This window comes from Diplotaxodon limnothrissa, linkage group LG7, assembly GCF_057381915.1.
Source record: "Diplotaxodon limnothrissa isolate DT_005_m linkage group LG7, D_limnothrissa_male_GT1.1, whole genome shotgun sequence".
Taxonomy (NCBI): Eukaryota; Metazoa; Chordata; class Actinopteri; order Cichliformes; family Cichlidae; genus Diplotaxodon; species Diplotaxodon limnothrissa.
This window is the reverse complement of record NC_140602.1, coordinates 39,034,737-39,047,556: the sequence shown is the minus strand read 5'-3', so window position 1 is coordinate 39,047,556 and position 12,820 is coordinate 39,034,737. Positions and strand designations below refer to the sequence as shown.

Here is a 12,820-nt window from a genome sequence, read left to right as displayed (position 1 = left end):
ATCCCAGGGACAGGGGATTGTTTTAACAAGCTTGATGGTACTAGCCACCCACAATCTGTCAAGGCTTTCCACACCTGGAGAAAATGATGTTGAGAGTTATTAGACTAGGATACAAGATGAGGTGAGGCCAACAAAAAAGCATTAAAATAATCAAGAATTGATGAGAACACAAATTAATATAGCTATCAAAGTGGGTTGTCAGAAAAGCATGAAGGAGGATCTATGTGGGGGTTTACTAATAAATACAAAATCAGAAGCTCACAGACAATATAAATGCTGGCAGGTTGACTAGTTGGCTGGCAAAGAAAATGAAGGCAGCAGAGATTTAAAAAAAATTGGCAAGAGTTCAGAGCAAGAACAGAAAAAGTATGGCTGGAATTCTAAATTCTCAGCCGGAGTGGATCTGGAGTGCTCTTGTAATGTTAGTGAGGGAAAAGGTGAGTTGACTGGGTGACTGGAAGAAATGAGGCAGGTGAGTGTATCACCTGGGAGAATCTGGTGGGTTCAAAAGGTGATGCAAGGGAAACAAAAAAAGAGTCAGGAGTTAGCAAACTCCAGTTGCTAATGGTTCAGACAGGCACAGAACAACAGCTGTGTGTTACAGTTCCCCTTTCATTTTGATGGGTACAATTTTAAAGAGCCCCATGACGTAAGGGAAAACACACTGACCACTTCACATGCACAACAGACCCATACCACACATATGCCATCAGTGATGATGATGGGTGCAACGTTAGACATGTCAAACTGGAGGCCCAGGAATCTAGTGACAATGCCTAAAACACCGTAAGCAGTGTTACAAAAGTAACTGGACTGAAATGTTTTGACTATGTTCTAAGCCAAGAAGGTGAACTCAGTCAAATAGGTATGCTGTCTCCGAGACAGAGTTGGAAAACAACTCTAGTGAAAACTAATGCAGACACACACAACTGCGTTTTAGTATATAATGATAGTACTGGATAACTGTGCACATTAACCCTTTAAAACCAGTCAGTTTTAAACCCCTGTAGAACTGCAACCACGTAAGCTAGCGCAATAATTTTTTTGCATATGAAACCGGAGGAGTTGTACTTACATCTTATTCCATTAGTTTGCCCTAGGTCACGGTTTCCTTCCACATATAGCTTTGCAAAAATTGCATAAAAAGCACTTGAAGCAACAAAAACATAATATTCCAGAAACACGCTTTGTCGATCTGATCAGCTGTTCGTAACACTTCATAAGTTGTCAGCACGAACTATCGCATGTCCGCCATTACCTGCCCAAAACCGTAAGTGACGTCATTTTCGCGGAAAATGTAGTTTTTTACCTTTGGGGCCTTATAAGCCTATACTGCTGTTTTTAAAAGTCATGTTTGTGTTTATGCTTTTCTGAATAGTTTCTGGGATGCTTAGAACTCAAATTGCACTGCTGGAAATAGTTTATTTTGATGCACATGCTGTTTTTTGTTGTTTGTTTGTTTTTGTTTTTTGCAAATTTGCATTATTATATTTATTTTCATTTTTCCTGAAGGATATAAAAATTGGTGTATCTCAAAAATAAAACTATGAAGACACTTAAAATAAGTTTCCTGCTGTTGGAAACTATTTTGTGCAACTTTTTTGTATTTACAGTTTTGAGAGATAAACCTCTTAAATTTCTCTAACTAAAAATATGTGTAAAAAAAAACAAAAACGATTTTCAATTTTTTTGTAGTTTATTGCACTTCTTTGCAATTTTTGTAGTTATTATGCACTTAATGCATACATTTTATTAAAGTTTGGGCTATAATGGTTGTATTGATGTCTAGCAACTTGAAATGCTCCCAAAAATGGCACTACAGCATGTAAAAATATAAAGATAAGCTCTGGTGGACTTGGTTCTATGGTAGGTCTTAAAGGGTCAAATAAAGGGAGCTGGGACTTGGCCCTGGTTGCTTTTTCCAGCAATGTAAAACTTTAAACTAGGTCAGCTTTCAACAGACTTAGCTGAAGAAACTGTATATAGAAAATGGATGTAGCCAAAATGGCTTCAGCTATTTTAAAGACTTCTGTGTGTGAAGTTTAGCATGTTGCTTTTCACCATCTTGCTTTTGTAGGGAGGCAATACAGTGCAAAGTTATCAGAAAAAAACTGGCTAACGTTTATAGCAACATGCATACTACTACTGCTACTACTAATAGTGGTTCTGTAGTGCACAACATAGTGGTCGTGGTTAGCATTGTTGCCTCACAGCGAGAAGGTCTTGGGTTGAAATCAGCTGGCTGGGGCCCTAATGTGTAGAATTTATTATGTTCTCCCCTGTTTCCTCCTCACACTCTGCAGTCCAAAGAGGCATGGGTTAACTGGTGATTCTAAATTGTTTGTGAGTGGGAATGGTTGTCTGTCTCTGTGTCAACTCTGTCCAGGGCATACACCGCCTCTTGCTAAGATAGGCTCCTACAACCATTAATTGGATAAGTGGAAGAAAATGAATGGATGGATAATAATGTGTTACAGCTTAATATTGAGAGGATGTTTCTGTCAAATAATTATTGTAATCTCAGTTGTGGAAAAATGTCAGAACAACAAATGTGGCCAAGAGGTTAAATCCTCCACAGTTGTCAGGCACTATAAATACATGATAATCCACCATGTTGAGATTGTTGAGATATTTTCATACTCAGTGAAAGTGTTGAGGCCAAGTATTATCATGGTTAAAAAGATTTCTACTAGCCCAAAGCTTTCTGCTGGTTCTGCTGTCAATTCACTCTTTGTTTTTTTCTCCTTTTGCCCCAAAGCAAAAGCACTTCTACTACTGGAAATGTACTCACAGAAGAAAAGATTTTTCTTGGAAAAGATATTTGCTCTGAAGAACAACTCATGTAAAAAGATTTTATGACCTCGTCATAGCTTTCAAATCCATAGTTGATCCCTCAGCTGCAAGGTTAAATAAAATGTTTGGCTTCAAATGCCCCCTAGACAGCTGTTTGTGGCTATGCTTTATTGATATCCCGTTTCAACCTCTGATCTGATCAATTTCAAATTTAACCTTAATTAATGTCTTTGAATGTCACTTGAACTCCAGTGCAATAATTCCACATTTCATTGCCTGTGCTGTGCAGTTCTCTTTTGCTAACTTGCCAAGCAGCAAAAATGTCTCTTTCTTCCTGTTTTCAAAATCCCAGGTCATTTATTTGAGCTTGATGGATAACTGTTCAGACCACATTTATGCAAGAAAAGGATAAAAATGATTAGTTTCATTTTGATGTCTGTGGGTGGCGTGGTTAAGTCATTCCTCCCTTACTCACTCTGGCTTGAGCTTTCCATTTTGCCTCACTGGCACGAATTCAGCTTACAGTCCATGACCTCTATGTCTGTTTCTTTTCCTGCTCCCTGTTTTTTTTTTCTCAGTTTCTTTCCATATCTCTGTATTTGCTGTCTCTCTGCATACAGTACAGTTCCCACACTTCTTTGTCCTTCTGTTCATCAGTTTCATTTATTTCCACTGATTTCATTTAATTTGTCTTAATTACATATTGGCTTATCATGCTCTGTGTATTCCCTGCTATATTTCATCTTAACTTATGACAGCTTTATTGTTTCACTTTCCATCTGTTTTTCAATGTACTTCTCATATTTCTTCTCTACTGTTTTCATATTTTCTCTGTTTCTGCTGCCCGCCTCTCCTCGTGCTTGACCTCAGCAATCCATCTCGCCTTTTATTTTCTTGATGTCTCACTGTTACTAAAACACACACTTACAGACACACAGGGGAAAGTAAAGAATGTGAACTCTGAAACGCTGCCATAGCATGCATTTCCCATCTGAGAACTGGCTCTCTACATTTTAGTTATTACACAGATATGACTTTCAAAATTAATTTCTGCTCTCAGCTGTGACATATCACATCACAGAAGCTTCAAAAGTGTTCCAATTGTGGTTAATACAATTAATATTTGTGTGGTGAATTTCCTGGGTGAGTAACACTAGTTCACTCTCACTTCCACCTCATCTGAAAACAACATACACTGTGTGTGTTTGTGCTCTGTATGTGTGTGTGCATGTGTTCAGAGTGTACAGACTACGATTGTTCTCCCTGGGTGTTAGCTTTCGGTGCAGGAAGTGCACATTCGGGTCAGAAGGGGGGATCTAGGCACGCTTAGTCTGCCCACATCTGTTCAAATACCAGAGACTCTTGACACACAGGAAACGTGTGCAACTTTGTGCACGTGTGTGTGTGTGTGTGCGTGCGTGCGTGCGTGTGTGTGTGTGTGTGCCTGCGCAGAGCCAAGGACTTGCTGTAGAAGACTCTCTTTGTGAGCCTAATTTATAAAAATATTTGACAATTCCCTGCATAACAAGTTCCCATAATAAGTAACTGAGGGAAATTTATCACGTACCTGAGTATAAAAAAAGCACAGACACAAAAAACAAGCATTGAATAATATGTTCCAGGTCACTAATAGTTTTTTAAAGTCTTTCCAAAAGTAGTAGTTATGGAAAAGAGAAAAATAAAAACAAGGAAGAAAAAAGATTCATAACCAACCATAATAAACCATAAAACAAATACAGGGAGTATCACAGAGTTTACATTTTATTCACCTACCTACATGTATTGTAACTTGTCTGTACATGTTTTTAAATGTACACCAGTTACTGAATTTTTGAGATGCAGTTATAATTTTCCTGTTTGGTATTATTTCCGATTCTTATTTAAGTATTTAAAATATGAAAAAAAAAAAAAAACCTGTTGAACGGTTTTTCCAGTATAATGTGTCACTCCTTTAAATATAGATTAACAAAATTAAAGACCTTTAGTCAGACTGGATTGCTGGGTGCTTGACTCTATACACCTGCAGCCATGGGATTGAAAGCACCTGGAATCAAAGATGATTCGTAGATGATGGTGAGGTTCAATATTTTTGTCTATATTGTGTATTTAACAATTTGCACAATCACAAAAAAGTCAGTAATATACAGTGCTTTCACCACAACTTCTCCAGTCCAGAGCATTTAAATAATAGTATTTTCTGGGATCAAATACAACCCCAGCTTCAAGAAATCTCATACACTGTGTAAATCATAAATAAAAACAGAATGCGATGATTTGCAAATCTCACAAATATTAATTTTATTCACAACAAACCACAGAAAACATATCAAATGTTTGAAATGAGAAAATTAAACTTTTTATATCAGCTCATTTTGAATGGGATGTTAGAGTAACCCCTATAGACATATTTACTAGTATTTTTTCACGTTATATTCCAACACCCCTTGAACACACCTTAATTCGTCGTAGTCCCGTGACTGCAACATAAGCACAGCTGCTGAGTAAGCAAACAAGGCAGAGCAAGTCAAAAAAAAAAAAAAGAAAGAAAATCTAAAGCCGGTCGGAGTAGTTGAACTGTGTGTGAAATGGAGTGTTATATTTTTAATTTTACTGCCTATTTGATTAAGCACTTTCACAAATGCACCGAAATAGATGCACTTTTCTTTTAGTTGTACATGTTAATCAGTGCCTTTTATGCACTTTGTCATTTCAGTTATGGGTTATTCATATTAATAAGTTGCTTGAAATTAATTAAGTTCCAAACATTTCATAATTTGATTACACATGCCTTAAAAGGGGGTATATAAATATATTTGATCATAATTCTGTAAAGCAATACAATTTTTAAAACAACATTGTAGATGATTTTGAATGACATCTCATTTTATTTAGACACAACTGCAGGAACTATTTTGTTCATTGTTCTGTACTGTATGTGCAGACTGGGTTTTTTGTGATTCTGGAGCCTGTCCCGAAGTTGGTTCCGGATACTGATGGCGAGCCAGACCCTGTGAAAACTCTGGATGCAGGAGTAGATCTACAAACTGAACCACTTCAACTAGCAGGATTTCAGATAACCAAGAACAAAACCACTTACTTCCAAAATCAATGTAGGACGCCTGTGCTCTTTAGACCCTCACGTGGCAGTGCATTTGAAACAGTTATGATTCTGTCATGAAAATAACTGCACAGGCTCACAGACTGCATACAATCCTTCTGTTGTTGAAATTCTTTTTGGAAAACATGGAAGCAACTGGACCATCTACCTTGTTATCAACCCTCAGTTCAAAAGCCTGCAACTTGAATTTGCATCAGTGCCTATGGAATTACCAGCTTGCACATCTCTCCAGATGATGTCTAGTGAAGGCTTTTGATATTTCAGAAAGACAATATAGTTAACAACATGGTTTCATGGTAGGATAGGCCAGGTGCAGACCTTTCACCAACTGTAAACATTTGGTGCATCATGGAAAGAAAAATATGACAAAATGGAGCCAGGACTGTTGAGCAGCTAGAATCATCCAGCTAGAATTCTTGCCAGACAAGAATGGGGCAACATTCCTCTCCCAAAAGTCCAGCAACAGTTCCCAGACATTTAAAGGCAGTTGTTAAAAGAAGAGGGGATTCTACTTTAAACAGTGGGAAAAAATTTTCAACATGTTTTCAATGTTATGTTTTGTGTTGCGAATGTAATACATGTTTGTAAGATCAGTAAATGTTTCTTTTCCAAGGAAATTCTCTTTAATTTAAGAAATTTGTATTTCAATCAGTTTCACTGACCATCTGTCACTTGTGATTTTTGTTCTTTCTGCATTTAGTCTTTTGCTCTTCTTTCCATGTTATGGGTTGTATAACCCTATTAAAAGGTTCCATAAGCTTTTCATTGTATTTTTTAATCCATCAATATATATTTATAATATATGAAAGATGATGAATATTCTCCATGCCTCTCTCGACATATCACATGTCAACATTAAGGTTCAGATACCTATGTGAGCTCAAGCATGGCCCTGGATGGATGGAATGATGAAAGATACCTATTATTTCAAAAACATGTATGTACCGGCTCACTCCTGATGGCCGATTGCCGGGGCCTGGCACCTGTGGCCTGGCTGGGCTCCTTCCGGGGGGTAGGATGCCCTCAGGCCTCTGGCCTCTGGGCCTGAAGCTCGGTCCTCTCTGGCACAGCTGGCTGCCGGCAGAGCCCGCGGGCACGCCACTGCAGCCCCCTCTGGCCTCTGCTCCATAGCTGCTGGGTGACCTCTCGTTTGGGGCTCTACTCAGCTCTTCCCAGGAAGGTGGCACGGTTCCCCCCCCCTTTGGTGGTCCTCCTCGGGTCCTCGTACTCTGGGGCCTCTGGATATCTGGGGCGTGGATCTCCTCCATACCTGCTTCATACCCTGGTGGACGGGGCTGTGGCCCCCCCCCACACTCCCTAGCAGATCGTTACATGGAGAAACCTTTGGAATACAAGCATGCTGATCCACACAGGTATGCACAGAGGTGTACACACGGGTGTTCACAGACGCGGACTACAGCTTTCTTGGCTGCTGCCTCAAAGCACATTGTGCGCTGTCTATCTTGCGTGCTGCACAATATCGTTTATTATTTAGTATCTACTGATATCTACTGCTAGCTAGTTTATTGTGATGGTGCCGTTTTTTATTATGTTGCTTTTTTTGTTGTTTGCTTTCTCTTCTGTTTTTTTTCTTCTCCATACAGGTGATCCAGGTGTTTTGTTTGTTTTTCTTTCTTTCTTCCCCCCCTTCTCACCGTCTCTTCTCCCCTTTGGTTTTCTTTCTCTCCCTCTCTTTCTTTCATTCTTTCTCCCTGTCCTATCCCCCAGTCATGTCTGTCCCGTTTGTAGCAACCGAAAATAAAATAAATTCATAATTATAATAAAGGTCAATCAAATGGACCAATATGGCAAGGCCATGATGATCCACTTGGTAAAATAAATCCGCTTGGCATCTTTCTTGGCCTTAAGACAACAATTCTGATGGCTAAAGATCCAAACGGGACACAAAAAAAAAAAAAAAAAAAAAAAAAAGAACAAAATACTGCTATAAGGAAATGAAAAATAACTGCATTGCAGTGCTAAACAGATTTATACTGAGAGCAAATATTGTTTACATATACAGTTAATATTATTCAAATATGCCATTGTAAAAAATTTTACAATACAGTTAATCCAAATTCTGCAAAAAGAATGTAAAAAATAAAATTTTTGTGCAGGACTGTTCAGCCAAATCTGCAGCAAAGATGCCTTTTTGAAATATACTGTAGTTGTATATTGCTTGTCAAGCACAAAATAATTGACACCAGAGTCTGCAAAATACAACCTTTAATAACTTTATAATTGTCATTTTTAATGAGGTGCCATGTTGTGCTGAAGCTTTGTAACATGTTTCCGCCATGGTGTCTGCATCATTTTTTGCATACACCAAATAGATTCGCAGGCTTTTGTAATAGCAATAAAAGCTGTCTGCTTTAAACACACCCAGTCAATTAGGAGTCAGTTAAAATGTCGGCAACAGGAGGGAAGGGAGTGGAAGCGTTACAAGCGAAAAAACATGGATGCACTGAATGTGAGGAAGAAAAAGGAGGGCAGGGATGATATAGGAGGGTGTTGGAATTGGATGGGAACAAAAGGGGGGTGGGGGGGGGGGGGGAACAGGAGTGATGAAGAATCGGTAAAGGTTCTAATGTGCAGCCAAAACTAGCATAATGGCTATACCAAGAGGAGAGGAAAGGAGGAGATCAGATAAATGTGTAGTAAATGTTGAAGACAAGACAAGAAAGGAGGACATAACAGGAGATGAGATAAAAGAAACTTTTAAGAAGGGAGGGATAGTGGAATGATTATGGGAATAGACCTTTGATATTTAAAGATCTCTTAAATAAATAATCTGTCAACACTAGCCTGAAAAACAAAGGGCAGCGCCACAAATAGAATATAACGCACAAGCTGAGTAAGTGCCCAAAGTATGATACTGTGGTCCTCCACCCCTGTTTCGCCACGTTTACGGGGACTCCATTTAATCTTGGGAAAGAAAAGCCCTGACAGTCTAACTGGAGCGGGGGGAGAGACCAAATACCCAAGGTAATAGGTGACATTAACTTGTGAACAATACAAGGGAAAAGCACTAAAATTGCTTCATTGTTTTGGGTTAGTGCTTTAGCTAACATTAGAATTATTTCAAGGATGATGGGGGAGACAACCAGTGGGGGTTGGATGATGTGAAATTCAAGCATCTTTTTACAAGATAAAGTAAGATAATTCTGCTCATCATTAACATTATCACAAAAGAAGATTTCTTCTTCACAAGAATAAGAACAAAACATTTGCGTATTACAATTCATACTCTGGATCTACACTCAACAAAAATATAAACGCAACACCTTTGTTACTGCTCCCATTCCCCATGGGATGGACGTAGAGACCTAAAATTCATTCCAGATACACAATATAACCATCCCTCCCAAACAGTGGTCACAAATCAGTCCAAATGTGTGGTAGTGGGCACATCTGCTATATTGAGATAATCCATCCCACCTCACAGGTGTGCCACATCAGGATGCTGATCTGACATCATGAGTAGTGCACAGGTGTACCTCAGACTGCCCACAACAAAAGGCCACCCTGGAATGTGCAGTTTTGTCTCACAGCAAAATGCCACAGATGCCACAAGCAATGAGGGAGCGTGCAATTGGCATGCTGACAGCAGGAATGTCAACCAGATCTGTCGCCCGTGCATTGAATGTTCATTTCTCAACCATAAGCCGTCTCCACAGGCGTTTCAGAGAATATGGCAGCACATCCAACCGGCCTCACAACCGCAGACCTCGTGTAACCACACCAGCCCAGGACCTCCACATCCAGCAGGTTCACCTCCAAGATCGTCTGAGACCAGCCACCCAGACAGCTGCTGGAACAATTGGTTTGCACAACCAAACAATTTCTGCACAAACTGTCAGAAACCGTCTCAGGGACGCTCAACTGCATGCCCGTCGTCCTCATCGGGGTCTTGACCTGACTCCAGCTCGTCGCCGTAACAGACTTGTGTGGGCAAATGCTCACATTCGATGGCGTCTGGCACGTTGGAGAGGTGTGCGCTTCACGGATGAATCATGGTTCACATTGTTCAGGGCAGATGGCAGCTGAGAATGTCCCAGTTCTTGCATGGCCAGCATACTCACCGGACATGTCACCCATTGAGCATGTTCGGGATGTGCTTGACCGGCGCATACGACAGCGTGTACCAGTTCCCACGAATATCCAACAACCTCGCACAGCCATTGAAGTGGAGTGGACCAACATTCCACAGGCCACAATTGACAATCTGATAGACTCCATGCGACGATGTGTTGCACTGCATGAGGCAAATGGTGGTCACACCAGATACTGACCGGTTCTGGGTCCCCAGACCCCCAATAGCGCAAAAAACTGCACATTCCAGGGTGGCCTTTTGTTGTGGGCAGTCTGAGGTACACCTGTGCACTACTCATGATGTCAGATCAGCATCCTGATGTGGCACACCTGTGAGGTGGGATGGATTATCTCAATATAGCAGATGTGCCCACTACCACACATTTGGACTGATTTGTGACCACTGTTTGGGAGGGATGGTTATATTGTGTATCTGGAATGAATTTTAGGTCTCTACGTCCATCCCATGGGGAATGGGAGCAGTAACAAAGGTGTTGCGTTTATATTTTTGTTGAGTGTACTTTTCAAGGTGATATGCTTCTTGATAATGGAGTCTAAAAAAGTGATCTAAGTACCTGTTCTCATACTTTAACACTCATAAAAAAAGGTCCTCCCATATGGATCACCCTGTGGTCAACTCAAAGATTTGTTTTGAAAACAAACTCCTCGTTGCACAGAGTGAGACAAGCCCAGTGGACATTATTGGTCTAAATGTGACATCTAGTGGATATTTCATTTCATTTCATTAAGTGCTTTTAAATCTAAACTACGAATCCTTGAGGCCAAGTCCATAACATGTAACTGTTTCAATTAGATTGATTGTCATTTTAACTGACTTTTTTATTCTTATTTGAATTTTATTTTTTATTTTATTTGTATTCTTTCACTTATTGTTGCATGTGTGTTGTTGCTGCCTGTGTTTGAGTAATTTCTGTAACTGTGAGACATCTGCTGCTGCCTATCTTGCCCAGGTCTCCCTTGAAAAAGAGGTTTTTAATCTCAATGGGATCTTCCTGGTTAAATAAAGGTTAATAAATAAATAAATAAAAAATATCAGGGTTTTATACTACTTATATATATAAGTAGTATATAAGTAATATGTAAGTGGTACAGGTGGGCTTTTAATTTATTAATGATATCACCATGACAATACAAAAGTGCATGAGACAGTGAAATAAAGCATGAATAATTTTACATTGCTATAATAACATATGAACGACTAAAACTCAGTTAAAAAAGAAAAAAGTACAGACATTTTATATGTTGAACAGTTATATCCAAATCTATTTTACAATATCATCAACATTAATGTTTTCAGCTTAGTGCTGTGTGTTGCTCTGAGTTTCTGTCCTGCTGATGTTTATTTTTAAAATAAAGACGTTTATTCTAAGGCCAAAATCTCACTTTAAGAAATATGTAAAAATTTTACAGTCTTTTACTTTTCGTTGACTCTTTCTAGTTAAACATAGAATCCATCTACATACTTGTTTCTGACTGTCTGTAAACTCAGTTCTATTGAAAGTTTAGAATGCTAAACATGCGCAGCAATTGTCCAAAATGGAAACAATAGTGGTTATTTAACATTTTCCTACTTTCAGTGAAAACAGTTTTATTTTTAAAGGTTTATAATATAAAATAATTATGTGAGTAAAAATTTTATTTTATTTTTGAAGCATTATTATGAACAAAAGAGTAAACCATGGTTTACCTTGGTTACCCCATGGTAATACATTTAATAAAAGCAGTTAAAAGAGAAAGTGGATTCATATTTTGAAAAAAAATTACATTAAAATGTTTCATTTGACACTGGTATAAACAACAATCAGTCCATGTTTTCAGGTTTGTCCTGTGTGCTGCTGTGTGTCTCTGTCCTGCTGTCTTCTGCCTGTGAACACACACTCTGCTGTGCTTTGTCCTCTGAGCTCCTCTTGATAGTCAGCTCTCTCTCAGCCTCTTCAACACACGGAGCTTTGGCTGCCTGGATGTGGAGCTTCCCATCTGGAGACAGGTGGCACGTGATGGCTTGAGGGTTCAGTCCTTCAGGCAGATCAAACTCCTGTCTGAACTCCTGCAGTCTGTAAGAGTACGAGCCTTTCCCATCCTCCTGCTTCTTCTCTGTCTTGCCACTGACTCTCAGCTTCCTGCCCACCTGCCTGACAGACAGCTCCTCTGGGGAAAAGCCTCGAGTGTCCAGCATCAGAGCAAACTTGTCTCCCTCTTTCTCCAGCTGGACGGCAACTGGCTGCACAGCCATGCTGCTTTGGAAAGGATCTGTCTCCTCCAGGATCCTGTGTTGAAGTTTATCCATCAGCTCCAGACTGCTGCACAGCTCCTGTAGGTTTCTCTGCAGGAGATCCTGCTGGTAGAACAGAGGCTTGATCTCTGGCCACAGACTGCGCACAGGCCAGTAGAAGTCCATGAATGGACTGAGTGCAGACTGGACTCCATGAGAGCACAGCATCTTCAGTGGGTTTAGTGTTGAGTCCTCTTCTTGTGAGATGAAACACTGTTCAGGTGTCTGTTGTCTTCTTGGTGTTGCTTGTCTTGCTTTCTGTCTCAGCAGTGAGACTGTCCCAGTTTATATATACTAAGTGGAGGAGTTCCAGAGTCTTCGGGAACTTTCCTGCATTTGCCACAGATCTCCACATGATGGAGCTGTTTCTTTACTCAGTCTTTCCTGTTCCATCAGGAAGTTTGCTACTAGAATTAATTTCCTGACAGTGCAGAAGTGGTTTGGGATGAACTTCCAATTGCTCCTGGGTGGTTGGGGCTCGGTGTACCAGAGTATAAAAAATAAAATAAATAAATAAAAAATAA

General features: G+C 39.7%; 1 protein-coding gene across 1 annotated transcript; it reads right to left on the bottom strand.

Moving 5' to 3' along the window:
• Positions 1–11,653: 11,653 nt before the first annotated feature.
• On the bottom strand, positions 11,654–12,551 carry LOC146628744 (heat shock protein 30-like). Its single transcript, XM_085358046.1, has one exon. It carries the CDS (start codon positions 12,462–12,464, stop codon positions 11,826–11,828), a length of 639 nt encoding a protein of 212 aa, XP_085214172.1. The 5' UTR covers positions 12,465–12,551; the 3' UTR covers positions 11,654–11,825.
• Between the last annotated feature and the right edge of the window lie 269 nt (positions 12,552–12,820).

Excerpts from the sequence above, each read along its gene's own strand:
- LOC146628744 (XM_085358046.1), bottom strand. The coding sequence starts at position 12,464 with ATGCTGTGCTCTCATGGAGTCCAGTCTGCACTCAGTCCATTCATGGAC.